This window comes from Heliangelus exortis, chromosome 14 (assembly GCF_036169615.1).
Source record: "Heliangelus exortis chromosome 14, bHelExo1.hap1, whole genome shotgun sequence".
NCBI lineage: Eukaryota > Metazoa > Chordata > Aves > Apodiformes > Trochilidae > Heliangelus > Heliangelus exortis.
This window is the reverse complement of record NC_092435.1, coordinates 17,137,288-17,165,069: the sequence shown is the minus strand read 5'-3', so window position 1 is coordinate 17,165,069 and position 27,782 is coordinate 17,137,288. Positions and strand designations below refer to the sequence as shown.

Here is a 27,782-nt window from a genome sequence, read left to right as displayed (position 1 = left end):
AATCCTAACCTAGCAGACAGATTAACTCCAGGTTATCAATGCACTTTCATTCAAGTCTGCTGGGTGGATACAGCACTGAAACTAATGAATAAAAAAGGAAAAGAGTGACCTCCAGGGACAATTTCCTTGCAGGTCTCTGGCAGTGAGTGCAGCAGTGGGGATGTGTCTGTAGGCCAGGCTCTGGCATCCTATTCAGAAACACTTTTTCTTGTCTTTAGATGGATTCAGTTTGCCACTTCAGGAAAATTGATTTTTTTTTTTTTTTCCCCTGGAGTGAAAAGTTACTAAAAATATAGTAAGGAACAGCTTACTCTTGTGTGGATAGATTGGACTCATGCCTCAAAGTATTTCTCTGCTAAAGATAAAGGCCTCAAGGACTTACACATCATCAGATCAGTTAATCCATTCAATGATCAAGTAAATACGCATCAAGGCACACGTAATGAAAATAAATATTGGCATAGTTGAAATAAGAGAGAATTGGGAAGATTGTTCAGTGGTGAAGAAAGAGAGAGATAAAATTTCACATTTCTGAGAAATGGAAATAGGTTTCTTTATTTTATGCAATTATACTTCCAAGCACTGATGTCAGATAGAAAGAGAAGACCTCACGAACACATTTGTCTACCTGGATAGAAATCTCTCTTGATTAAACTCTTAGTCCATTAACCACTTCTACTTATAAACTTCCAATTTATTGATTGCAAATGTAATTATGAGACTACTGAGGGCCAGGCTACCACAGGTCAGCACTGAGACATGAGGGGTACATCCACCTCCCTAACTCATAAGCACCATTGCCTGCTGGCACATGAAAATGCAGGTGTCAGTAAAACTTGCTCATTCCATTACAGCTGTCTTTGAAATGTGACCACCAAGCTGCAGTCAGGCAGCCAAAGATCTCAGTTGTAACTTAACTGTAAACACCTTTCCTCTTCCTCCTAGATGTGCCATCAGGGTTGCAAGCAGAGCCGCACGTCACAACCATTGTGGGGAATGAGGTGCAGCTGACCTGCAGGGCCTCCAAGTACATCTACAGTCACCTGGCCTGGTACCACCCCTCCTCAGAGGTGGCTCTCAGTGACTCCCTCATCAAGAAAACTGACAACTATTCCATTTCTTTGACATTGGTCATTTCAAATGTCACAAAGGAACAGAGTGGCCTCTACAAGTGCAGAGCCCAGAACCAGCACAACAGGACTGACACGCTGGAGCAGCACACTCAGCTCTTTGTCAGAGGTAGGTCCTGCAACAGTGGGATGTGCCAGAGCCTGGCAGTGGGATGTGCAATCACTCTGCTGCTCCCTTGGAGCCTTTCAAAGCAGAAGGTGCCCAGCATTCCTTAGGGACTGTCTCTGTGCTCTGGTTTGGGTTTTTTCCATTGCTGAATGTTGACACCTTTTGATACCTAACCATACACATTGCTCATCCAGCCACTGCTGGGATTGTATAAAATATTTGCCTTAGACATAAAGGTGATTTCAGCCATGTTTTATCTTCTTAACTCCATGCTGGCTGCAGATATAGTGTTGACTGAGGAGAAGGGGCATCACCCACCATTTCACTAACAGCACAACTGTCATTTGGGACTGTCACCCCAGGTCTTTATGACTTTGCTAGAAGACTCTACACACTTGCAGGTGCCAGGATGCTCTAGATTCCTAAACAGATTTGGACCCAGCAGATGTAATCACAAATGTCACTGGTGAAGTGTAAGTGTATAATGAAGTGAAACATAGCATTTATTCTGAGAAGGTGGGATGCACTTCCTTTTAATAACAACTTCCTTTTAATATTTTCTTACTTATATCCAACTGCCTGACTCATAATTTCATAAAAATAGTAGCATTACAGGTCCTGGAGCCTGGGTGCTTTGGCTATGTGATTATAAAGGGCAGGACACTTCTTCTGGTAGAAACTCACTGAAAATTAGTTGAGTTTCTTGGGCTTCATATTGAAGAAAGTGAGTGATAGTCTCTAAGCTTTCTCAGAAGATAAAGTGCTGTTGTAACAGATGGATGTATTAGCTGCCTTCCAATGGGGAAGAAAAACACAAAACACAGAAACAGAACTGAAATAAACAACAGTGCCATTAGCACTTCTCACTTAGGTAACAACCAGGCCCTGCAGTGCTGCCTGCATCCTTCTTTAAGTGAAGAGCACATTTCCCATGCAGTCCCCTCCAGGCAGGCTCACACAGGAGGAGAAAATCCTTCCCCACACCACAGCTGCAGCCAGCACAGCTCTGATACCTGAGTGGGAGGTGATTCATTTGCAGAAATGGCATAAGCACCTGCCTCTTCCTGGAGCCCAAAGGAAGGGAAGGAATCTCCCCCTGGTATCAGAGGGCTCATGGTTTGGCTTCTCCCTACAGCCGGTACCGGAACCACCCGTCAGCATCCCCTGACACAGAGGCACTGGGCTTGCTCTGCACTCTGCATTCAGGCAATTCATTTTCCTCTCCCCTGGCAGACACTTTCATGCATTTAGTCAAATTTCCACCTACACAGACACCTACACAATGGCTATGGGAAAAACACAGCTACACTGGGATTGTATCCATGGGAGAACTTGATCACGTTCTTCTGAGAACTCCCAGGGTCTGTTATTTGTCTGGCACATGTCAGAGGCAGTTTTCCTGGAGAACATGTGTGGAAATAACCCTCCAAATTAGTCCTCCTTCCCTTAAACAAACCAAGTTTAACACCCATCAGCTGCTCTCCCTATTGCAGGTTCTGTGTATTTTTTAATGCTGTGCTTGTGATTTTCATTGCCTTTCTGTACCTTTTGTAAATGAACATAAAGTGGAGGTTAACACACATGGTATTAGGCAGACAGCTGCACTCATGATGGGGAACACAATTCCTCACAACTGTTTCCTCTTTGCCTTTTTTTTTTTTTTTTTTTTTTTTTTGCCTGCATTTGTTCTGCCCACTCTGCCCTCTGTTTTCTTCAGAGGATGAGAAATTCAAGCAAGTTCAAGCTGAAGCCAAATATAAGCTTATTCAATTTGAAAAGAAGCCAAATAAACTCACCCACTCTTCCCATAATCTTTTGGGCTATTTTTGCTACCACTCATCAATCAAATCTATGCCACTTCCAGCCACCATCCTGGTGGCCAGAGGAGAGAAGATGGCAGAGCTGTGTGGAGGTTACATTCTGAACTTTTACCCTGTTCTGGTTTGCTTTGTGACTGTAGCAAAGGCAGCACCCTACGTGATACAAAACCTCACGGATCTGGAGGTTAACATCAGTGGCAAGATCATCCTGGAGTGCAAAGTTGGTGGAACTCCAGAACCTCAGATTACTTGGAGGAAGAATGGCTACCCCATCTCAGCAGCATCAGGTGAGCTCACCTGCTCCCCAGCCTCCTCCCCAGCTGTAGGGAACACGGGGTAAGGGACCTGCAGGCTCACCACAAACACAGCACCTACAGCTGCAGGGTCAGGATGGGACACACAGCCCCAGGAAGCACCCACAGACCCAAAGCCATCAGCCCACTCCAGCAGTCTCCAGTTTGGACTCTGAGGTCAAAGCTGCCAACTGGTTGCAGCCCAGTGCCTGCCTGTGCAGCTTCCCTGCTGCGTGTGGCAGGGCTGGTGCCTGCAGTCAGCCAGACACTGCACACATCAGCACAGCACTAGTGAATCAGTCAGCTTGTGCAAGACAACAGCTTGTGTGCAGAGCTGGCAGAGTCTACCTGCTGGTCAGGCAGGTCTGAGAAAACACAAACCATCAGATCTGCTTGGGCCCTGATCAGGGCAGCAGGCTGTGGGCATGCAGTGGCATTTTGCACATCTTACCTTCAGCTCCCTCAGCACAGCCACCAGCATGTGCTCTCAGCTCAGCTGATACCAGCAGGACAGGCACAGTGCTGCCAGGGGCTCCCTTCCTTGAGCCTGGAACTGCTTCTCAGCTCTCTGCCTTGAGGTCACCTATAAATCATAGAGAATCCTGTGTCAGGAGCTGGTCCTGTGACTTTAATTTTGCATCTTGGACTTGGTAGGAAATCCAGGATCATCCATAATTCAGATCAGACTGTTCTGAGAGAAACTCTTTTATAGCTACTGAAATTTTATAAATAATTCTAGGGGCACAAGCATGTAACTCATCCAACCAATGGAAACATAAATAAAATATTTGGAAAAAACACCTCAGGCTACATATACCAGCACAGTGCATGGCAAGTTATGTGCAGGCTCTTGTTAACAACAACAGGACCCATAGGCAGAACACCCAGAGACTCAAAATATCTTTCCCTTTTGGATTCAAATCCTGATTTGTTCCCTATTTCTGCCCTGAACACATCCTTAGTGAAACATTTTTTGTGCCACAAATCAGGAAAAATTACACCATATGCCATATCTAGGTAACCTCCTTCCCACTCCACCTCTAGCCCCCTCTTTAATCCTGTAAATCCAGGATAGCTCCACACTGGGGCTTTTCCAGGGAGGTGCAAAACCTGGGTTCCATGTTCCACATGTTAGAACTCCCATCCTATCCACAGTCTCCAAGACACCAGCATTTCCCAATAATTTCACCAAGTTCCCTTTTTTCCCAGTGTATCTTATTTCTATCAAGAAACCTGGGAGTCAGCTGGGAGCTGATTTTCAGTTCTGTGTCTCCTAGAAGCATTTGTAGGCAGGAAGATTATTGTGATAATATTACCCAAACTTCCTTACAACAGGAATTTCCATGGAAAATAATACCCTGGTCATAGAGAGAGTGAAAAAGGATGATGAGGGGCTCTATGAGTGCAGAGCCTCCAACGACGTGGGCCAAGACAGCACATCAGCCTTCATTAAAATACAAGGTGAGCTCCAAGCCAAGGGGAAACGTGTCCATTGTGCTGGGCTGAGAAAAACCATTGTTCAGTCATGGGCTTTGGCTTTGTTTAAAATATGGTTGCACGTTTAACTACAGGTTCTGAGGAGAAATCCAACATTGAAGTTATCATTTTGGTCTGCACTGGTCTGGCTGCCACTCTCTTCTGGCTTCTTCTGACCCTGTTCATCCGGAAGCTGAGAAAAGTAAGAGAGCTTTCATGTTGCACACAAGCACTGGGCCCAGTTTATATGTAAGACCAGGGTTTAGGGATAAATGTTTGGGATAGATGGTAAAAAAACACTGTGCAAAATGCTACCATAAAATGTCAGTCCAAGACTTCTGCTGATAGTCCTTTGACTTCTCAAGAGATCACTTGAACTTGTGAGATTTCTGCCCACTTCCACAGTACCAGAAAACCAGGCTGCTCCTTCCTTATGAGTCCAGCTGGCTTGCAAGATTAGGAAACCAAAACAAAATCCTAAATAGCCTAAAATAAGGGCTGGATGTCAGCACTTGTCCTGCAAGATTTCTCTGAAACACAGGTATTTAAAGGGGGACCTGTTTTAAGAAAGATCTAGGGCATTTGTTCTAAAATGAGCTCCAATCATACAGCCTCTTCTGTCTCCAAATTCTGCTACTCTTTCCTCTCTCTTTTATGACTCAAAAAAGTAAAGTTTCAGTGAAGTTCCAAGGACTTCAGATCTGTTTTTCCTACAACAAACAGTAAACAGAAAGGAGACCACAGCCTTCTGCTCTGAAGCTCACTGTACTGCAGTTCCAGTGCTGATCCCTCATACTGGAGTAAAATTTCCTCTCCTATTGTCAATACAGTGATTAAATCAATGTTTTCCTCCTTGTCCTCAGTTTAACAGAGTTGTGCACAGCAGTGAATTTCCTATTACATTTTACAGCCATGCTCACAGTCTGCTCACAGGGCCACCCAGTTCCAGTTGCTTTCCAAGCAGCATTACAAGTAGCAGTTTTCAGCAGCTTGCAGTTTTAAATAGCAATAAGCAATAGCCAAGAAACAGATAACTTTGGAGCATCAAGCCTGCAAAACAAAACACCAGGAAAATGCCAAAAGTGCTCTGTAGTTGCAAAAATGCTGCAGGAAGTGCAGCTTGTGGAATTCCTGTAGAAAAGCATTGATTTCTTTTCCACGGATACAGGTAGAAGACAGTGATAGATTTTTTGTCCTCGGAGTGTTTACACACCACATGTTACACACAACATTAGTCAGGGACTCTTCCCAACACCCTTGAGTGGCAAGCGTACATAAACATTTACTTCCCAGGTTAAAAAAAAAAAACAAAACAGGAAGTTGGAATGATGCAGAATAAATTTCAAAGCTAAGTCTGGACTTCAGGGAACTCCCCAGCCAGCTCTGAGTCTCATAGACAGCATCTTCCCATTAGAATTTCAGGATAAATACTGTGAATAATTTCTCCACACCCTGTTTTTAGCCTGATGCCACAGACATTAAAACAGGATACCTGTCAATTATAATGGATCCAGAGGAAATGCCTCTTGACGAGCAGTGTGACCGCCTGCCCTACGACAGCAGTAAATGGGAGTTCCCCAGAGACAGACTGCGGCTGGGTGAGTGCTTGGGGACTGTTGCTGTAAGGCGGGAGGGTTTCTAGCGCTCCTCACCCCCAGGGGGTTGTTGTATAACCCAAGGAGCAGCCTCTCGGTTGGTGCCGGTCTGCTGCCACCCCTGGGAGAACCGGCAGTGAGTCACACAAGTCAGGAGCGTCAGCGCTATGGGGTGAAAGGAGGGATTTGTAAGAAAAGCAAAGATGTTGTCCCTCTCAAAATAGCTGCCACCTCTTATTCTTTCTTGGAGAAGTGAAACCACATTCTTGACAGGGAAGAGAAGTACCTCTAGGTCCTCTCCCTGCCAAAAATACAGTTTCATGACCATAGAGGAAAAAAGTCAGCCTGAAAGATTTTGTCTTGAATTTTGTCCTTCATTTTGTTTTGATGAAATCTATCAGTTCATCAAATAATCAATTAATTATCAATCCTCTGAACTTTGGTTTTGAGTTGTAAAGAGCTATCATGAAAAAATTAACCAAATTTCATTCAACAGCTCAGCTCACTGGATGATGAAGCAAGAAAATTTAAAAAGCAGGTTGTGTTTATATAGAGAAAGTAACATCTGCATGCAATGAGGAGTGTGGGGAATATAGCTGTGACTGTGTGTGCTTTTGATGCTTTAGCTGGAAAACACAGGAGGAGGAGGAAGACAGACAAAAATAACAAAAAAGGGATGGTGGTGGGACATAGGGTCAAGCAAGCAGAACCAGAAAGCCAGAGCATGATGCCCAGTGCACTCTGCTGCACTGTGGGTCAGAGCCCTCAGAGCTCACTAGGTAATACAGGCATGAACATTCAAATGAAAGGGAAAATAAAGATTATAATCTTAAATTCCATGTAGTATAGCTTTTACATCAAATAAATATTAATGGCTGAAGGGTTAAAGTGTTCCAGCTGCCCAAGTGCCTTAGCTGGCTGTCTTCCAAGACTGCTGTTCATGAGAGATCAGGGGTTCCACAGGGTTCTGTTTAACCCAGACTCTGACTTTCCTGGACTTCAGGACAACTGTGTGTAACGTATTTACCCTAAAGCCATATATATATATATATATATTTACACATATATATATATGTACTTAGCCTTGCCTTCAGCTGAATGCAGATTTATTTATTCTACTCTGTTCTGTCCCGTACTGTATTGCATTAAAGCCATATGGATATAACCCCCACCCTTTATATCCATATACTGCAGATATGTGATACAGGCTTCTGTTGGCTGTCAGTCTACATCTACGTTGTGCCTGGGCACTGGAGCCTTGTGTTTCTTGCATAGCTGGAAGTGCATGTTTCCCTCTTATCTGATGCAGACTGTCAGAAGTCCCCTTTGGCTCATTCTTGACTCTTGCTCCTCTAGGTAAAACACTGGGTCATGGTGCTTTTGGGAAGGTGGTGGAGGCGTCTGCTTTTGGCATTGATAAATCTTCAACCTGCAAAACAGTTGCCGTAAAAATGCTGAAAGGTACATGTCCCTCTGAGATTCCCCCAAGACTCCTCAGGGAACCTGTGGGCAATGAGGTTTCCAGTTCTCAGCTCCAAAGCAATCCCAAGTTCATCGTGTTCAGAAGGGAGTGGGTTTGCCATACAATCAGTCATTATCCAGTGGATGTTAACGTGTAGGAAATGACAAGCAGGCTCCACGCTGTGCTGCTGATTAAGTCTTGTATTCCTAGAGGAGGGAAACAGCAGCTTCCAGGGCTGTGGGGTTAGGAGGGAAACAGATTACAGAATGTAATTACATTAGATAGTCTGAAATTGGATCTAAGCCTTCCAGCCCGGCCCTTCCAGATGTAGCACAGTTCAAGAGGGTGAAAAGAAGAAAAAAAAAAAGCAATGCCAAGGGAGTAAATTAGAGACAACTTGCTTGCAATTATTGAAATTAAGGAAAGCTTTACCAGTCAGTGGGGGGGAGAGAGGGAGCTTGGAGACCACTCCTTCATGTTATATTTACATACAAAGCCTCTGCAGACAGCTCCTGAGTAAATGCATCAGCCAGTAGATTGACTGCATGGGTTGGAGGTTTTTAACTCTTCACTCAGGACTTTTCTAAGGTACAATTGGTGCTCACTGGATGGCTTTTCATGACCCACACTGCTCTGCATTGCTGCTCCATGGCAGTATTAACCACTGCAATGCCATGAGTCAGGAACTTCTACCAAGGTGTTTGGCTTCTGCTGCTAGCTGCCTCTCCTCATGCTCTGCTGCTTCCCATCTCCCTGAAATGCCACAAACATCAGTTTATCACCTGTCTGGACTTATTCAGACTCTGGTCTCCTTTCTCTGCATTAGTTGGTAGATCTTCAGATCATCTTCTCTCCTAATGCTGTTTCTTATGTTTCATGCCCATCTCCAGATCCTTCCATGAAATATCCTAGAAGCCCCTGGTCCAGACACACTCCCTTCTCCATCCAAAACTTATTGCCCTGGATAGCTCTGGGGTTTCATTCGCTTCCACACTGTGCTTCCCAACTGATCCTCATGTCATCTTCACCCTGCCTGCACATATTCAGCAAACTATTCATCATTTTATCCATCATTTTACACCTTCCTCCCAAGTGGAGGCAGCAGCCTCCTGTTCTAACCTGTCCCTCCCCAACTAACATGCCCAGAATTCATTGCTGAATAAAGTGGGGATCAATTCCTTCAGGAAAAAGGACAAAAAAAAAAAGGCTCTGGAGATGTCTGCATTTCTGTAATTCTGGCCTCACCTGTCACTTCCATGAAGTAGGCTGGTATCAGTTTTGGGTTGAAGGCTAAAAGTTCATGTGCAAGATGTTCTGCAACACTTCTGAGGCTCTTCTGCTTAGGTTGTGCCAGGGATGTGTTCAGTTTGTGCCAGGGTATATCAGGAGTAATAACACCCATGTACACACCCATCTGCAAACACTGCAGACCGAGGAAATCTTGAGCTTGGAACAGCTCCTTGTTTATCACACAATTCAGTGTAAGATTTGTTTATGGAGAATTCTACAACCACAGAGGGTCCCTTTGTCACAGCAAATGATCTACTGAACTCTTCATATTGAAACCTTACACGATGCAAAGGCAAAACAAAAGGAAACAGGACACAGCCTCTTTTGTTAAAATACATCAGAAGGTTTTGAAAGAAGGCAGAGGAAACAAGGCAGCATCTGAACCACGTTCTGGCCTGACTGGGCCTTCCTTAGCTTTGGCAACTAAAGAGAATGAAACCCTCCATCTTCTGCAGAGGCGAGTTGCTTGGGACTGTGGAAAAATCCCTTCTGAGGTATTGTAAAACAGTACAACAACAGTACAACAACCTGCACACTGCCATTAGAGATGGAGTAACAGGTTCTTCTCTGTGCTGGTATTGTCTGGTTGGTTGTTCCTTTGCTAATCTTGTAAAATTCAGTCCTTGCAAAGGCTCTCTGGTGTCTGATCTGGGGGAGGGTTCTCCTACAGGACAGTAACCCTCCATAACCCATGCTAGAGAAAGGAAGAGTCACCCAAAAGATAAAGTATCATTGCACTTCATAAAGGTCAACAGACAATGAAACGGATGAATTATTATCTGTTTAATAGTCTGAAAAGCAGAGATACTGCAAGTAACCTGGGTGGGTTTTGTTTCCAAGGATAAACAGGATCTTGCTGTGTCCTGTTAAAAATATCCTGTTGTGTAAAGAGGATTTTTTTCCTGTTTATCTTAAGCAGAATGTGCAACTACTAATGAATGCAAGGCTTTAATGTCTGAACTGAAGATCCTCATCCACATAGGACATCATCTGAATGTAGTCAACCTGCTGGGAGCCTGCACCAAAGCTGGAGGTAAGGAGTCCTCAGGAAATAAGGAGCAGAGAATTTTTTCAGATGGCTGTGGTGTTTGGATATATCTGTGGTGGAGTCCAGTTAAATGCATGCACAGATCCAGTTAAACTCATGCACAAATATCTCTACCTTTCTGCTCATAGGAGAGCTTCTGCTGCTACAGAATATGGCCACGTCCCATCAATGGCTTCTGAATGTCTCCTCCCAGCCAGTGGGGTCATTTCTCTCTTTTCTTTTTCTCTGTCCTTTGTAATATTGTTTACAGAAGGGATTATGGACTGATGGGAAGCAGTGTCCTTAGCTGCAGTTAGATGTCCAGTTCCTCCACATAGGCACTCCTGATCATTTCAAAGCTTCTCCTCCCTCTTCTTCCCTGCCTTATCAGGAGGATGCACCAGGCTGAGCACTCAGCTGCTTGAGGCCTCCTCCTTTCCCAGGCACTTCACTCTTGCCAGGCAATGCAGGCATTTTTTGTACAGGAAGCCTGAGGCAGTCCAAAGCTGAGCAGAGCAGGAACGTGGGCTTCCCAGGGGCTGAGCTGACACAACTGCCTGCACATCGTGCACAGAATCTGCTGCAAAGTGCAGACTTAAACAAAGGACTCCATAAATCTAGGACCTTTGTCACTAACACATCCCTTCCCATACCTCCACACAGAGCATCCTTGTCTGTTGCTATACTGTGCTTTGACTTCTGAGTAAGGATTCTCAAAGATGACTCCTAACTGGTTACATTGAACCTTCAAAATAATCTCCAAAGGACAGATTTAAGAGATCTTAGGACAAAAAAACAAAACCAACCCAACAAACCCAACAGAGTACAATAATTAAAGGGGAAAGAGTGAGAGATGGTGCACACCTCTGTTGTCATCTGAGACTCAGAAGCTACCATCTCCCCCAAAACATGGAGCTGTCCAGTCATGGGGTGGGAAAGAAAACTTCAGTGAGGTGGATCTGGTAGGATGCCAGGCAAGAACTCTTGCCTCCAGCAAGACACTCCCAGTTCCTCGAGGAGCAGTCAGCCACCAGCAGCCAGACAGTGCTGGAATCTGGGAGCCACGAACAGGGGACTTGCAGGGACCCCTCCCTCCTCCCTGCTGGCTGCCAGGGAACACCACTGGTGACTGTGGGGAGCAGTGGATGGAGCAGAGCACGGCCCTGCAGGGCCCCGAGGAGCCTCTGGGCAGGCTCTGGTTTGTTTACCTGTGAGCTATGCAACTGCAGACTAAAGAAAAATAGCCTTGAGCTCTTGAGACAGACAGGGGGATAAGTGTTACTGTTAAAATGCCACTGCATCCCTCTCTCCTTCCTTGCTAGGTTTTACATAACCACGTAACAGTGCTCCTGACACAGACTGCTATTAAGTATGCACATAGATTATTTTAACAATATAACAAATAACACCTTGGCTGGAGTCTGGATGTGTAAGCAGGTAGAGCTAATGCACAGTATGTGCTTTACAGAGAGAAAATAAAATATGGAGAGGCCATATTAGGAAACATTTCAAAAACATGAATAAATCACTAACTGGAGCTTTAGAACTGGGCTGGAATCTGCATTTCCTCAGGGCATCCAGGAGGGATGTTCCACTTTGGGTTCTTCAGAATACTGGTCCCCAGAGATGTCTCCTGCACTGCCAGGTCCCAGCAGTGCTGTGTGGTCAGCAGCAGAACTGCTGTGGAGCTGACTGTGTTTTTGCAGTCACTGGTGCAGTGTGCTCAGGTGCTGGACATGTTACAGCTGCAGCCCAGAGGAACTGGAAGTCCTGAACAGCCCAAAGGTGTGCGTTCAACCTAGCAGTGCTGTAGGACTTGTGTAAATAAAGAACCTGACAGAAAGACATCTTACCAGCAAGCTATTGGTTATTATTGCTACAATTCTCCATCTGCCTTTTAATGGGACAATCTGCTTCCAGCCAGAGCTCATCACCCAGTCTCAGGGAAGAGGCAGCAAGCAGAGTCCCCAGGGTTCCCTGTTCAGCTCCTCAGAGCTCCCTTGCAGCCCTGCTCTGAGCCCTGCCAGTCAATATTGTACATGTCAGACTGGACAGGCAAGGGCAGCTCTCAGCACTTTCCCTTTGAAGTCCAAACTCCTAAGTCTGAACTATGAACCTCCAGGACAGGAAAATGCTTCTGGACATGAAAGTCTGGCTGCTTAGCACTGATAATAAGAGACATTTATATGCATTCTAGTCCCACGTTTTCACCTTATCCTGCATTTGATGATTACAAAAAGCAGTGATTATGCTAAAGGTAGGGAACAGAGCCTTTCCCTTTCTTAAGAGCTCCACTGAAACATAAAAGCATTTCCAAGCAGATCCTAAAAATACATGTAATTTCATAAAAGCAGCAATTGCACTGAACTCTACCATAGTTTGCACAGAAATAAAAAAGGAAGAAATTGTGAGGATTTTCCAGGCTTTCAAAAACTTCAGACTACATATTTTTGCAAATTTTGATTTTAGAGCTCTCATCCTGCATAACTTTTATTGACTCTGGAGGCATCAGCTCTCCCCAGAACAAAAAATCGTGTAGGCAGCAGAAAAAAATTAAGACTGCTCCATGCTCTGGATCCATGTATAGAGTAAAACCACCTTAACAGCACCTAGGATTGTATGTTCTTATTCCTCATTCTGAATTTCCCTTTCTTTATAAATAGGGAATAAATAGCAACTGTTACCATTTCATGGGGAGAGCTAAGACTCAGTGTTGTATTCCCTTCTCTCCATGTCCACTGCTGACTGTGTTCTGCAGTCCCACTTCTCTGCTTCCTAATTTCCTCATCTGTGTCACAGGAATGACAGCATTTACTTATTTTGAAGAGGATTTGGGAGGATAAGTTAGTATTAAATGCTTTGCAATGCTTCAAAACTCATTTGACTTTTTAACTGTCTTTTTAGGTCCTTTAATGGTCATAGTGGAATACTGCAAATATGGAAATCTGTCCAACTACCTAAGAGGAAAGCGAGGAGATTTCATTGCATACAAGGTAAAAAAATGGCAGACTTCTCAGAGACACAAGGCAGAGAATCAACAACCACTGAGCACAAGTTGGGCTTTTTCCTGCATTGGCACTGAGACACTTTGGTATTTCTATGGGCACTTGATTTGCTCACATTTCAACTTGCATGAGCAAGAAAAGGAAGCTTCTTCTCCCTGTAGGACCTCACTCCCATCCTCTTCTTTTCTAGCACCTACTAAGGAATCAGTTTCAAATGGCCAAGGGGACAACATAGTGAAAATCTGGTATTAGCTGAACTAGGAGAAGGTGAACCCTCCCAAAATACAAGCCCAGTTTGGGGATTTTTGTTTCCAGGTCCACTTCCCCCTCTTTCCCCAATTATTTTTCTATCATCTGCTCATCCCCATCTTCTGTGTTCTCCCTCCCACTGTGCTAACTGAGAAGTCTGTGCTGCATGCAGCCAACTGGATCACAAACATGATCTGCATTAAAAATTAACCATAAACTTTTGGTTTCCAAGAGGTTGTCTGCAGCCACACCAACAATTGTGCTAGCACAGACTGGGCTAGGATGTGGGGAAAGACACAGGAGGCCAGAAATCAGCAATGGAAGAGGACAGCACTACCTCCTCCTTGTGAAAAATAAAGCATTGAACGAGAGCTCTGATCCAAACCCTGCCAGAAACCGGAGCCTCCCCGAGATTGTTTTCCCAGATGATTCCATTATTATTATTATTATACCTATTGTGTGCAGGCACAAAAGCACATAAGGTACTTTGTGTAAGAGAAGATTTTCCTGGTACAGTCACTCAAGATTTATTTTCTCACCATTGTTTTCACGAATTGCAGGGACTGGTTATGTCTCACTCCCCAGGAGAGGGTGAGACAGATGTGCATTTCAGTGCACATCATGCACACAGCTTGAGCAAGAGGGACAGAATTGCAATCTCTCTGCTCATCCAGCAGTCTCCCCATGCTTCCAGCTGCCTTTTATGGTGGAATACTGCTCTCTTAAAAACTGGGAGGTTCTGTATTAATCAATAGGAAACCAGCTTCATTAGTTCTGCTCTTCAGGGAACACCACGTTCGAACATGCTTTGAGCTCATCTCCAGCAGCCACTTTCTCCACATGCCATTCTTTACATATTTTGAATGCCCAGGGATTGCATCATCCAAAACTATGAATCCTTTTTCTACCATTTCTAGTCTCAGGAAAGCTCTGACCAAGCAGAGAAAAGCCTGGATGAGTCAAACAGTGATTTGACCGAACTGATCAAGAGGCGCCTGGAGAGCGTAGCCAGCACAGGGAGCTCTGCCAGCTCAGGATTTATTGAAGATAAGAGTTACAGCGACTCAGAGGATGATGAAGAAGGTAAAAGAACCCTACCTCACCCCAGCTCTGCCATTACAGAGACTTCTGTTACTTGGCTACTGCCACACACACTGTCACAAGTCCTTACACAGTCCTGAAACTGTAAATTCTTTCTCTTGGCTGTGCCCCACTCCAATTTTCTCACAAAAAGAGATTTGCAGTAACGTAGGCACAGAAAAGCTGCTCCTGTTGTGTAAGAGGAGCAACAGCACCATTTCACCAGATTTGTGGGGCCGGCCTGCCCCCAGTCTTGTCGCTTGCTCACCATAAGTAGTTTCCTTCACTTTTATCCCCAGGTGTTGTTTTCCCTTAGCAAAATGACATGAGAAATGTTGGCTGGAACTTTTGTAATCATCTGATCTTCTGCCTCGGGGTCAGTGGTTCCTAAACCAGAGCTGCAACACCAGTGAAGAACTCACGTAACATTACTCAGATGCAGGGCTGGGGTCAGCAGCATGCAAGCAGCACCCTGCCAAAAAAGTTTGTAGCTGTTGCTTCAGAGTTTTGCTGTGTCTGTGATCTCTCCTAGATGCTGAGGATCTGTACAAGAGGCCCCTGACTTTGGAGGATTTGATTTGCTACAGCTTCCAAGTGGCAAAAGGGATGGAGTTTCTCGCCTCCCGAAAAGTGAGCTCACTGAACTGTTGGGACTGAACTTCTTTCACAGAATTATGAGTATCTTAAATGAAAAAATCCAAATGTACTTCTAAGCCTGAGTAATCTGCTTTTTACTCTCATATGCAAGTGTTGGAGATCACATTAACTCTGGTGGTTAAGCAATAAGCAGCACTGAAGGGGGTGTGAAGGAATATCCATCACATTCTTGGCTACAGGGACTGGCTTCTGTAACATGAGAGCTCAGATAGGAGGGAACACAGATTGTAAGCCTATCTGCAGCACTGTCTCATAAATAAATGCAGAAAAAAGCTTCTCATAGAGAAAGATCCTGCTAGTATGGTCAACAAAAGAACTTCTGAAAAATGAAGAGGAGTACCCAGCTATTTATTTAGCTTGTCAGCAGTGTTGGAGACTATCAGTAATGTTAACACATCTTTTGGATGCAAAAAAAAGTATGTTTGCAGCCCGTGGAACTCTTGCATTTCAAGTAAATTGAATGCAGTACACGTGCCAAAGTATGCACAGACCTGAGAGCTTGCACTTACCACCCAGCTACTGGGGTAGCACCCACACCAACACTGAGCACTCACCCTGCTCTCACACACACACATGGGACTCCATTTGGAAACGTGGCTGCAGTTGCTTTTTGACCTCTCCCAAACACAGAATTTTTGGCACAGCACAATTAACTGGAAAGCAGCACTCCCTTCACCTCATCCTAACTGAAAGCTATTTCACACAGAAAAATCATGGAATACTTGGCTTGTCCCTGGAGTTACTTTCTCTTTTGCATACACTGGTATACTTGTGACATATTCCCACACACATTTTCCTTCTCTAACCTGCTTGGCACAGTTTATTTCTCTGTTTCCAAGGGAGGTCTCGTGCTGCCCAGGCAGCCCCTCTGATCTTCCTTGTCCTCACTCCTCCCCAGTGCATTCACCGGGACCTGGCAGCCAGGAACATCCTCCTCTCAGAGAACAACGTGGTGAAGATCTGTGACTTTGGCCTGGCCAGGGATATTTATAAAGACCCTGACTATGTACGGAAAGGAGATGTAAGTGGAAGAAACTTGAAATGTTAACATCAAGGGTTTGGGTTTTTTCCCCCCCAGGGATTGGACTGATGAGTAACAGCAGTTCCAACAAATTGTTGTGTCTTTTGCATTCTTAGGCAAGACTTCCACTCAAATGGATGGCTCCAGAAGCTATTTTTGATAAAATTTACACAACACAGAGTGACGTATGGTCTTTTGGAGTGCTGCTATGGGAAATATTTTCTCTAGGTAAGAATGGTTGACAACTTTTTTTTTTCACCCCCTCCTAATTTATAGCTCTATTGCTGTGAAATGTTGGAAACGAGTGGTGATAATGCAGTGCCATGTTTCTATTTCAGTTGTCACCATTGCACTGTGCAGATCAGATGTAAAATAAAGTCATTGTAAAATAAACTCCACTTGGCAAAGCACATGAAAACAGTGATTACTGGGGGAGGACACACCAAAGCAAAATTTAAACCCTGGGCCTAACATCTGTAATAACTGAAAGCAACAGAGCATAGAGATAATGCTGCTGCTTGGAAGTGAAATATTTGAGAGCAATGAAGAAGTTTCCCTGTCAAACCATATTTTCCCCTAAGCAGCCTGCTTCAGGAAACCACACTGCTCCAAGGTTGCAGGGGATTACACTGCTGTTGACACAGTGGTCTGATGTTGTGATGGAACACAGGGGAGTTTGCCCACATGACATTTTATCCCATTTTGATTATCTTCCCCACAAAAACTGGAATTTTCTAAGTAAGAAAAACACATTGGCAGCAAGTGCCATCAGGCTGATGCAAGAACCAGGGCTAGACTCTGCATAATCATTCTGGCAGCCAACAGGTAGAATCCAAACTCTCCTGGCTGTATCATTTGCAAGACACAGCATTTTTGAAAGAATAGTAATGATGTTCTTTATTGCTATAGATTTCATCCTATGGTGCTGTTAGAAATCTCAGCCTCACTGAGATCTGGTTACTGTCCAGCAGATAAAGCCCTGAAATTTAAACAAGCAGTTGCACAGACACAGCTGGACTTTGCAGCTCTCAAATTCTCCTTGCAGAGTGGCAAGTTTCATTTTCCTGAGGGAATTCAGGAATGTCAGCTCTGGCTTTTTAATCAGCATTTGCAGACAAAAGAAAACAAGAAGCATTGTCAACTTAAGCTGCTGAATTTTAAAACAAACTGTGTAATCTCCTACTATCTTTGGTTCATAGAGCAGTTGAAATTAATGATCAGACTCAAGATGCCAAATCCAGATCTGTATGCAAAGTCTGGAGTTGTTTCTGTCCTAATATTTATTTAGGGCTGGCTGCAAAGATCACAACCTGATTTCAGTCCAAGTCTTTGGAGTTCTCTCCAGTTTGTATCACTATGCAAAGCAGAAAGTTCCCACTCAGGTGCTTAGAACAAGCAGCAGATACAGCTTTCTGTGGAGTTCAGTCCTATTTAATCAGAGTTTTATTTGCTGCAGTGCAATCCTCCCATGGCTCTGGAACAGCATCACCTGCTGCATGGGGTTTGATGAGTTATTAGCACACAGAGACACCCGTGGAGGGGACAATCTCCCCACTGGGCATCTCCAAGGAACCAAAGGAACTGAGCAGGGATGAAGGGCAAGGACCCCTCTGGAAGGCAAATTCCTTATGCAGCTCCCAAAGGTCCTGATAGAGTTGAACAGCTGTAAGCTTCAGGCTGTTTGGCCTTTAATACTGAAGCCTAAATAAAAATTAAAATGTAATCACTGAAATTAACCTATTTTTTAAACTATTTTTTAAAAAATAACTTCTCTGGTTTCTTTTAATTTTTAGATAGCTCCTTGTTCTTAATGAAGGTGCTTACTTGGAACAATAGACTGTCCTCTTCTGAATTCAGAAGCATCTACTAAATTACCCCAAGAGCTGCCATCCATAGAGCAGCCTCTGCCCTCGTGGTGACGTAGATCACAAACTGCTTTCTTCAGCCTGTGGCACAGACTCAAAAGCAGTAATTTTCTCTAAGAGGGTTTTTCATACAGATCATCCAGGCATGTCTGGGGTTTGGCACTACTCACATCTGCAGCTCACACGATAAATATTTAATTAAGGATTTGTGTCACTGATTGAACTCTCTTATATAAAAGTTTCACAGATCATTGAGAGCCAAGGGATGGAAGTTATTTGTCTTTGCTACAGGGCATGTTTTGGCTCCCATTTAAAATTGCTGCTTTTTACTGGGTCCCACACATTCAGCACCCTTTAAAAAAAGGAAAAAAAATACTGATTAGCAAAATGCAGAGTGCAGTTAGGACACAGGTGCTTTCAGGTTCAAAAGCTGAATGAAGCACGATGGGCTTTCCCCAGAAAGACAGAGTGGATCCATTTTGGTGATACACAGGGAAACCAGGACTTGAGAAACTGAATTTTCATCTGAGGCTGAGGCTGCACTGAGCTTTGCACTGTTCCAATGGGCTGAGCACACCTCGTGTCAGGTGATGCCACCAATGTTAAATTCAGCTCAAAATCACCCTCATGGCACAGAATGTCAGTGTCCCACAAAACTTAAATGTGCACTGTCCAAAAAGCAATCAAAGGTAATTATGTAGACAAGCTGTGCCTGGCAGTATAACCATCTTTTTATTCAGATCTTGTGAGCTGACAGAAGCCCATTTCAAGCTCCTTGGCTAATGGGTGAGCTGAACATCACATTAGCAGCTCATTATGTTCATCGTGACAGACCAAGACAAAACTAGGAAGGAAAATATAAAGCAGAAATGATGCTCCTGACTATTTCCTTAATCTACTTAACTCCAGGAAACACTCTTTATTAAGAGTGATCTGATATTTGCACATCAAGGGTGTTAAGATGTGCTGTGGCTGAACATCCCTAAGCTCTGAATCTCATCAGAGCCTATCTGTGGTGTTGAGGTGCCCTCTTAGGAAGCTGCCTGGATCTTTGCTCCCCAGTGCATAGTTTTGCAGACTGAGCAGTCAGATTCACAGAGCAGAATAATTCTGGGAACAGCCACATTTTGGCACCCTCTTCACTGCTTTCATCCAAAAGATTTCTGGTGTGCTCGTTGTGCCCCCAAGTGCACAGCACACGATGGTGTTTCCAAATGGGGGGGAAAGGCAGGAAATAGGAAGAAATACTATAGATGGTAAATCATGTACAGATTCCTTGAGCTTCCACATTCCACTCAACCCCTATTAAAACTTGACTAAATTTTCTTCTAAATTCACCATCCAGCCTCTAGGATGCCAGAAGAGGAAACACAAGGGTTATGCTGGATGGGAAACCTTTGCTGAGAAGGATAGGAGCAAAGCTTGCAGAACTTTGAGGTCTATCCACAGCAGGTTCAATGAATTTCAGACTTGAGTGCAAACATCTCTTGAGTTTTTACCCAAGAGAAGTGAATTACCCAAATGCCAGAGCACTTTCTCAAATTACATATTTGTTCTCTTTATTTATGGTGCATCACAAAGTGCAGATGTCACACAATAAAGACCACAACCTCTTGAAAGCCCCCACTCATTCAGTAGTTGAAGAGGAGAGCACATCCAGTGCACACATGGATTTACACAAGTCATTCCTCTGCAGAGAGCCACTGACACAGGGAATGAAATGAGTCTTGCTCCTTTGTTTTGATGACTGCTGGGTCAACTTTTGTGCAAGTTAATATAACACTACCAGTCCCTTTACAGAAGTCTGCCTCACCAAAGCAATTTCAGTTGCCACAAAGTGTCCCCCCAGGTTTCACACTAACAACTGGAAGGTCATTTTCCAAGGAAATTTTACCTGTAGGACTGTGTAGCACATGGACGATGCTAAACTGGGGAACCCAGACAGGAGGGCTACAGTTCTGCACCCGAGGGTGCATAAAATGTGTTTCTTTTCTGCCATATTTTATCTTGGAGTGGTCCTGCCTATATACAAGTGCAGAGGAAACAGTATGACTGAATCTCTAGAGATACAGAGTGAGCCTGTAAGGGCTTTCCAAACAAAACATGTAGGACTGCAACCCATTCTTTGCTCCAGCTTCTTTTGCTGTCAGACTCTAGGTCTAATCTCAAGTGCTCAGCAGATATCACAGCTGTGTGTTTAATTCACTGGACTAGGAAATTTGGATTGTGCCTCTCTGGAGCCTCCTTTTTTCTCCCCCCAGGTGCCTCCCCATACCCTGGAGTGCAGATAGATGAGGACTTCTGCCGACGGCTCAAAGAAGGAACCCGGATGAGATCCCCAGAGTACTCTACTCCAGAAGTGTAAGAGCTCCTGGTTTTGCATTCAGAGCTAAGACATCATTTAAGTCTTACAAAGAAGATCGTGTTTAAGCACAGAGGGGGAAGGAGGCCTCTTCAGAGGACAGCTGTGTGTTTTGTTTCCAGTAAAACCAGTTGTAGTTGGGCGTATCTCGGGTGTCCTCACACCACGGGTGAATGTTAAACACAGACCAAGCCAGCTTGACCTTTGCCAGCAGCAGTTTTAGCAGATGTCCCCATGGCAGCTGTGGTTCATGCATCTCAGCTCAGGAGACTGCTCTGCTGTTCCCATTCTGTGACAGAAACCAAACATCCATAACTGTGACTTAAGCTGTCAGTGGAGCCCACAAAAGCAAAGCTAGAAGAGGACTGTCAGTCACTTTTAACAACAAAGCAAAAGTATAAGTAAAGTAATATACTGCAACCAGTATTATTTTCATTTAAAAAATAAAGTTTTAAGTTAGGTGAAAATAAAAAGCCTACAAGCTCAGCTGCAGCAATATAAAAGGAAAAAGCACCCCACGTGGAAACTAGACATTTCAATCTCTCTTAATCCAAAACTACCCATACAAATGACCAAAACAAGCAGCAGGAGAAAGAAACAGTTTGAAAGCAAAGCTCCTGTCCCTTTTCCTTTCTTAATACCTGTGGTTTTCTCTAGCTACCAGACAATGCTGGATTGCTGGCACGGAGTCCCCACGGAGAGGCCCACGTTCACCGACCTGGTGGAGCGCTTAGGAGACCTTCTTCAGGCCAACGTGCAGCAGGTAGAGAAACACAAACATCTCCTCCAAATGTGCACACACGGGTGTGCAAGTGTGGGGGCTGGGAACACGTGCACGGGTAGAGACTCTGCTGAGCAGAGACTGGGTTTGACTTGACAACAGAGGTCACAGGGAGAGTGTCTGCTGGGATGGAGAAAGCAAATGTTAACTATTCCAAGGGGATTGTGTTTCAAAACTAGATGTTTATCCATCCATAATAAGCTGAAAGTTACATTAATTAAAAAAAGGCTTGGTTGTCCCTTAGAGAAGCAATAGTGCTTTATCTTACAAACAATTTTAATTAGATTCCACCATAGTAAACTGCCAGTGGTTGGTCTGAATTCTCTCAGTTTCCAAGCTTACATTAATCAGTATGTTTTTAAAATGATGCAGCTTAAAGCTCAGAAAGTCAATTGCATAATTATTAATTTCATAATAGTCAAATCAGTTGTGTTCTTCTTCAGTAAAAACAACAAGACCAGCTATGTAACTGTCAATTTATTTAAAAAGAAATAAAATGCTCTCCTCCCACTCCTTCCTGTTTGTAAAGAGATTTACTGAAGCAAAGTTGAAGAGGACCCAATTTGTAATATTAAGAGCTTGTGAGTTTTATCCTATAACCAAACTAAATTAAGGAGATATAAAAATCATGATTAAGGGAACAGGGCACTTAACTACTTCTCAAAACTAAAAAAAAAAAACCAAAAACAAAGGGAAATTTGGACAAATAGTTTTAGTACCTAAAGGGAGAATAATTTCTGAAGATGACTGCAGGGGTATAATAACAATGCAGGGCTCACTGAGATGTGCACTGAATTCTATCAAACTCTCAGCATTGATTTCTTGTCCTTACAAGAAATAAAATGTTCTAAGGCCACCTTTGTACAGCCTGCCTCATGCTAAGCTGCTGCTCCTGAAGTTGAACATAAGCAAAAGGTCTATACAGAGGCAATATTTACCAATTCCAATATCTGTTAAAGTCCAATTGGCCATAGGACTTTTGGGACTTCATGTTGCTCCCTCCCTTCTCCCAAACACATGGCTTACACTTGGGTTCAGATGCCCCAGGATTCTGCACCTGGAATTCCCAGAGGGCAATGCAGTGTCAGTACAGAGGATGTTCACTGAGGGAAAACAGCCACACATCAGGAACATGGGATTGACCACAAAGAAATTACTGCACACTCATCAGTCACTGCTGTGAGAGTCAGCAAAAGCAGCTGCTCTTAAACTGGAGCACATCTATTGACACCCCAGGACAGCTGTCCCACTGTCCCACTGCTGTGCCTGATGTGAGGGACATTACAAGTCTTGTGACTGCTACAGGGACCTGTGAAGCAGTAGCTCAGGCTGAGATGCCTGGAAGAGAAATCACACAAACTCCAGATGGTTCCTGGACTGTTAGAGACAATTTCCAACCATGCTATGTAGTAGTTCCCCAAGGTGAACCATTTTTCTCACCTAAAGCTTCCTAACACAGTAAATGTTAGATGAAGCTATACATTCTAACACATCCTGTGAGCTTTAAAAATCACTTTCAAGAAACATCATAAAGTTAAAATAAAATCCAGTCCTTTCTCAGTGTAAAGCTTTGTAGAATACAAATATCCTTTTACACCCAAGATGCAGTACAAAGTTATCTTTACTAACTTTGTGGGGGCTTATGTTCTTAATTACATAGGATGGTAAAGATTATATTCCACTGAACATCACCTTGTGTCCTGATGGAGAACCTAACTCCAAAACCTGCCCTGTGGAAGAAGACTTGAACAACAGTGTCAATCGCTGGAGTGCAGTGGAAACTGGGTGAGAAAAATGTACAGGGGGGTGGGAGGGAAAGATTTGATACAGCTGAGCACTGCTTGGTCTCCTCTCTCAGTGTGGCTGCTTTACAGGAGCTGGACAGAAAGATTTGTCAGGGCATAGTTTATTAGTTCCAAATGCTGACAAAAGAAGGCTGGTGCAGGGAACTGAGCTGTGTCAGGGATGGTAATTGAGCTACAAAGTGGGGCAGCATCTGTTGGGTTTTATGCTGACCTCTCAACTTTCTTGCTTTCAGTAACAACAGCAAGAAGCGACCACTGAGTGTGAAGACATTTGATGAGGTGCCAGTGGAAAAGGAGAAAGTGACACATGAGGTGAGTGAGGTGACTGCATCCTTCTCCACCAGGTTCACATATCACTTGTCACCAGTAACAGTTATTAGAGCTTTTGAAATCTGTTGGTAAGAAAAAGCTTTAAACCCAGCAGAAGATTTGGCCCTAGCATCTCACACATAGGTCGTGTAACAACAACTGCATTTACTTTAATAATTTAAAGATAACCTCATGCATGGTTGTCCTGGCACTCATCAGGCCAAGGGGCATTTTTCTTCCATATTTCAGTATGTTTTCTCCCCTGTAAGAAAATGGCAGCTCATTGCAAGAGAGCTTTCTCTGCAACAGTCCAGAACACATTGTGGGTGGCAGAGACAGCCAGTACCTTGCTGGTGAGAGCATTCAGTTCTGGATAAACTGAAGAGCACAGGAGGCATGTTTGAAGCAGGGCAGAGTTTGAGGAGGAAGCAGGAAACCTGCTAAGAGAGGAAGAGAGCAAACACCTGATGGCTGGAAGCAGCAAGAGAAAAAAAAGAAAGCTGTGTCCAGTTTTACAGAAACAATCCAGCCTGCCTGCCTACTCTGCCAGTCAGGAAACTGTTCCCCATGCTCCAGCCAAGGTTCCCTCTGGGACAGAGCCATTCCTCAGGGCAGCTCTCCTGGGAGGGTCTCTGCCTACAGCTTGGATATATTTCATTGCCAAGTGCAGTGCATTTCTCATCTGTTCTCTTGTTAGCACAAATTGATGCCCCATTACTCCCTAGGATTTTGCCAGATGTAATTTCTGTGCCTTTATCAGTGCATCTTAGGTATTAGAGGGCTTAGAATTTTCTCTGGCTCCTGCATCTTTCCTCTAGCAGGATAAAAATCTGTCCCTCTGAATGACACAAAGACATTTAGTAGATTGATGTGGTATCAGTATGAGATTACTGCTGCCAGCATGAGCAGTACTTTCCTAAATGCTCCCTGTTCATGGCATTTTAAAGTAAGAGCTTACATGAGTGGGGAAAAGTTTCAAAAAAGGGCAATAATACATTAACAGATCAGAAATAAATGGGGTATTTCAGTGAGGATCTTTTAAAGGAAAATTACGGTGGGATCTACTTTTCACAAAGTAAGTCCATTTGGGTTACTAAAAAAATCTTAAATATATCTTAAATTTCAAGAGATTACTACTGTCTAGGTCATTATTTCACACAGTTGCCTAGGAGCTCTAAAAGTGTTCTACCACACCTTCCTGCAATTGTGCTGCTTATCTGTAGTCTGCTGATTTTCCTTTTAACAATTCTTCTGCAAGCAAAGTGCACAGCAGCACTCAGAAAAACCTCATAGCTTAAGGAGAAATAGTTGAGATAGAAAGCAGAGAGAAAAGCTGCATTCTACTGAGTTTTTCTGACAGACCTAATTAATTTAGGTTTTTATTTCTTACTTTGAAAACCACTTTCTAGACTGATCTTATTAAAAAACTGATATATATTACCAAAGCATTTATAAAAGGCTTTTGCTTTTGTTGGCTGATTTTTTTTTTCCTGTTGCAGTGAGTTTGACTGTTAAAATAGGACTAACTACAGCTTCATTCCCCATGTTGAAATCTTCTGCTGTCTTGATTTTGACAAGGCAGGCATGCAACTTTCTAGCATCACAAAATAGTTCAAATGCAAAGAAACTCCCCCAAAATTTTATGTTTTGAAAATGACTTAAAACAAGGACTGTGCAGGTCTGTGAACCACTTAGCACAGGAGCAGCATGAGCAGCTCCAGCTTCATTGCAACCTCAAGACTCCATTTTAAGCACAGCAGAATCAGAGCCTCAGCTCTAGAACTTGTCAAGACAGTTTTGTTGGACAGCTCATAAAAAAAAAATCCAGAAGCAAAGTACAGTGAGGTTTTTAAGCTATGAATCTGTGCAAAACACCTGGATTTGCTAAAATCACACTGAACTGCCAATGTTTAAAATGCTAGAAAATGTATATTTCTAGCAGGTATTGAGGGTGCTTTTTCTCTGAGGAGCCCAGCCAGTATTAGTGGATGTATTCTTTATGAATTTCTGTCTATTCATATTTCAACTGTTCTACCTGGATAGTATCCATATGTCATGCTGAATATAAATTTGAAGTTTGAAAATGTCAAATTATTTTTTGATCTGTTCATTTTAAAGGGTGCTCTTTCAATATATAGTTCAAAAAATTTATCATCACAAAACCAAGGCAAATGTTCTCAGGCTAAATAGCAGCATTATCAGGAACACTTGGATAAAACCTGATAATCCAGACCCTGATAAGAGAATCTTCTGAAGAATGGGCCTTATTTCATACACCAGCTGGACCATCTCTGTTTTAAGCACTTGACTAAATAGCACACAACTGAGAGTTATGATGCAAACATTTGCCCTCCACATTGTTGGTTGGAATCTTGTGATTAAATAGAAAATCTGTTAACTCCTACCTTAGTCCCAGCACACAAGTTTCAATATCTAACACTGCAAATCCACAGATGCTGCCTTGCTGCCCTTGGCAGGGAGCCCCAATCTCTACAGGCCACAGTGAAGGAGAAGTTGCCTTCTCCTGCCCTTGCTTTGTGTCTGCAGTTTGATGAGGTTTTATGACAGTTTTAAATGTGATATCATCATGAATAAGATAGCTGCAACTGGGTATTCTAACAAACTCCTTGGCTTTCCTTCTCTCCTGACTATAACAGTGGTTTAGTTGGACTCTTCTCCACACTCTCCCCATGACAAAGCATTTTTAATTAAAAGTGTTCCATGCTGCCATGGTGCTTTGCCACCCTGCTGATGCTGTCCTTTTGCTTCTCAGGAGTCAGACAGTGGGATGGTGCTGACATCAGAGGAGATCAGAAGCCCCAAGAGGCTGGAAATCCGTTCTTGGCCTTATGGGATCATGGCTCTGGCGTGAGTACCTCTTGATATTCCTTTTTAAGACCTTGTCCCACTCTGAAGAATGGTTCTGCCATTTGCAGCTTGGTTCCTGGGGCTTTACAGCACTAACAGGGAGCACTCAAATGCTACAGGTGCTGCTGGATAGGAGTGTGACTTCAGGCACAATGTTGTTCAGCAGTCATTCCCCCTGTAGTCCTGTCCCAGGGTTGTACCTGCTGGGGGATCAGTTCCATGGTTTTATCTTCTGCACAAGCTGAGAGTGTTTCTGCACAGCACAGAGCATTGCTATGGAGACCAAATGGCACCAGCTCTAAAAAAAGGAGCTCAAATGTCAGGAGCTGCATTACTGTGATGCTTTACCTGAGCTGATTTACCTCTTTTCTACATGATGTCACACTGACACAAATCCAACACATACCCACACACACACAGCCTCCCTGATAGAATTTATCCTTCTAAAGATTTCTGTCAATCACCTCTGACTGCTGTTTCCTCTACTGCATTTCTCCCTCTTGGATAGAAAGTTGGCAGAAGAAGGTTCTCTCTCTCTCTCCTCCCTCCTTCCAGCCTTTCTGCTGAAAATCAGGAAAATCAACAGCCAGGCAGATGTAGACACACAAAAGTTCTGTAACAGCCTGTTCTGCAGAGATTTCCAGGAAAACCTCAGCTGCCATCGGGCCACTGGGAGGGAGCATGAAGTAACACAGCTCTGCTGGGCTCAGGGAATCTCTGCCTGGCCCCCACCATCTGGGGCTCTCCCCACTGACAGGCATCACTTCCACAGGGATTCCATTCATCCCAAGATACCTGATGTCTCCTGTGCCAGCCAGACTGCCCAGACCCTCTTCCCAGAGATCTGCTATGAAAGCAAACCCTGCAGGGAGCTGTTTGTTGTCTCCCCAGGACCCAGCTACCCCTGTGAGGACAGAGCTGTGTTTTTTCTTGGCCACATCCTTCATGAAGTGTTTGAGACCCAGCTGAGAAAGCTATTTTATCAGCTTCCTTTTTTTTCTGTTAATCTTGTAGACTGTTGTTGGCACCAATAGGGTTTTTTACACAGTCACAGAGCATCCTGATGCCCTCTCATTTGAGGACATGGCACCCCTTGGCTCTCCTGCACTACTGACTTGAAAAACAATCCTCAAAAGGATATAGAATAGTCTAGGAGAGGTCAGAAGAGAGCACTGGTTTAATAGGTGAGATAAAGTCACCCCTGTTAATTGTGTATCTCACTCTACCAAAAACATTTACCCTGGATTCCTCTCAAAGTCTTCCTTTCCTAAAACAAAACTCTTCAAAGGCTTAGCATGTTTCCCAAACCAGGGTGGCTGCATTTACTATTTCTGCTGAAATTTTGCTGTTTATTTATCTTGCATTCGTTTCCCTGTTTAAGATTTGGCAACACTACACACCATGGAGTGTCAGCATCAAGAGTTTATTGGAGATAAATTTAATACTCTGAGCCCAGGACACCACTGCTAGGCTGGACCAACCACCATTTCTGAGCAAGCATTTTATGCTGCTAAAGTCTAAAGCCACAAGAGTTGGTGTAGTGGGGGACAGAAAGCCTGACCAGGATGATGACACTGG

The 27,782-nt window shown here is 43.7% G+C and overlaps 1 protein-coding gene across 3 annotated transcripts in view; it reads left to right on the top strand.

The window, feature by feature from the left end:
- LOC139802506 (vascular endothelial growth factor receptor kdr-like) overlaps positions 1-27,782 on the top strand; it is a 118,326-nt gene that overhangs the window by 83,557 nt on the left and 6,987 nt on the right. The window contains exons 13-29 of one of the 3 annotated variants that reach the window (XM_071757702.1): positions 946-1,239; positions 3,200-3,346; positions 4,688-4,813; positions 4,924-5,030; positions 6,291-6,426; positions 7,780-7,884; positions 10,095-10,208; positions 13,107-13,195; positions 14,374-14,539; positions 15,069-15,166; positions 16,092-16,214; positions 16,331-16,442; positions 20,341-20,440; positions 21,099-21,204; positions 22,883-23,007; positions 23,261-23,339; positions 26,110-26,204. In XM_071757702.1, the coding sequence (XP_071613803.1) occupies positions 946-1,239; positions 3,200-3,346; positions 4,688-4,813; positions 4,924-5,030; positions 6,291-6,426; positions 7,780-7,884; positions 10,095-10,208; positions 13,107-13,195; positions 14,374-14,539; positions 15,069-15,166; positions 16,092-16,214; positions 16,331-16,442; positions 20,341-20,440; positions 21,099-21,204; positions 22,883-23,007; positions 23,261-23,339; positions 26,110-26,204 (2,122 nt within the window). Of the gene's footprint in view, positions 1-945; positions 1,240-3,199; positions 3,347-4,687; positions 4,814-4,923; positions 5,031-6,290; positions 6,427-7,779; positions 7,885-10,091; positions 10,209-13,106; positions 13,196-14,373; positions 14,540-15,068; positions 15,167-16,091; positions 16,215-16,330; positions 16,443-20,340; positions 20,441-21,098; positions 21,205-22,882; positions 23,008-23,260; positions 23,340-26,109; positions 26,205-27,782 lie in introns of all 3 variants that reach the window. The other 2 variants (XM_071757704.1, XM_071757703.1) reach the window with 2 other exon arrangements.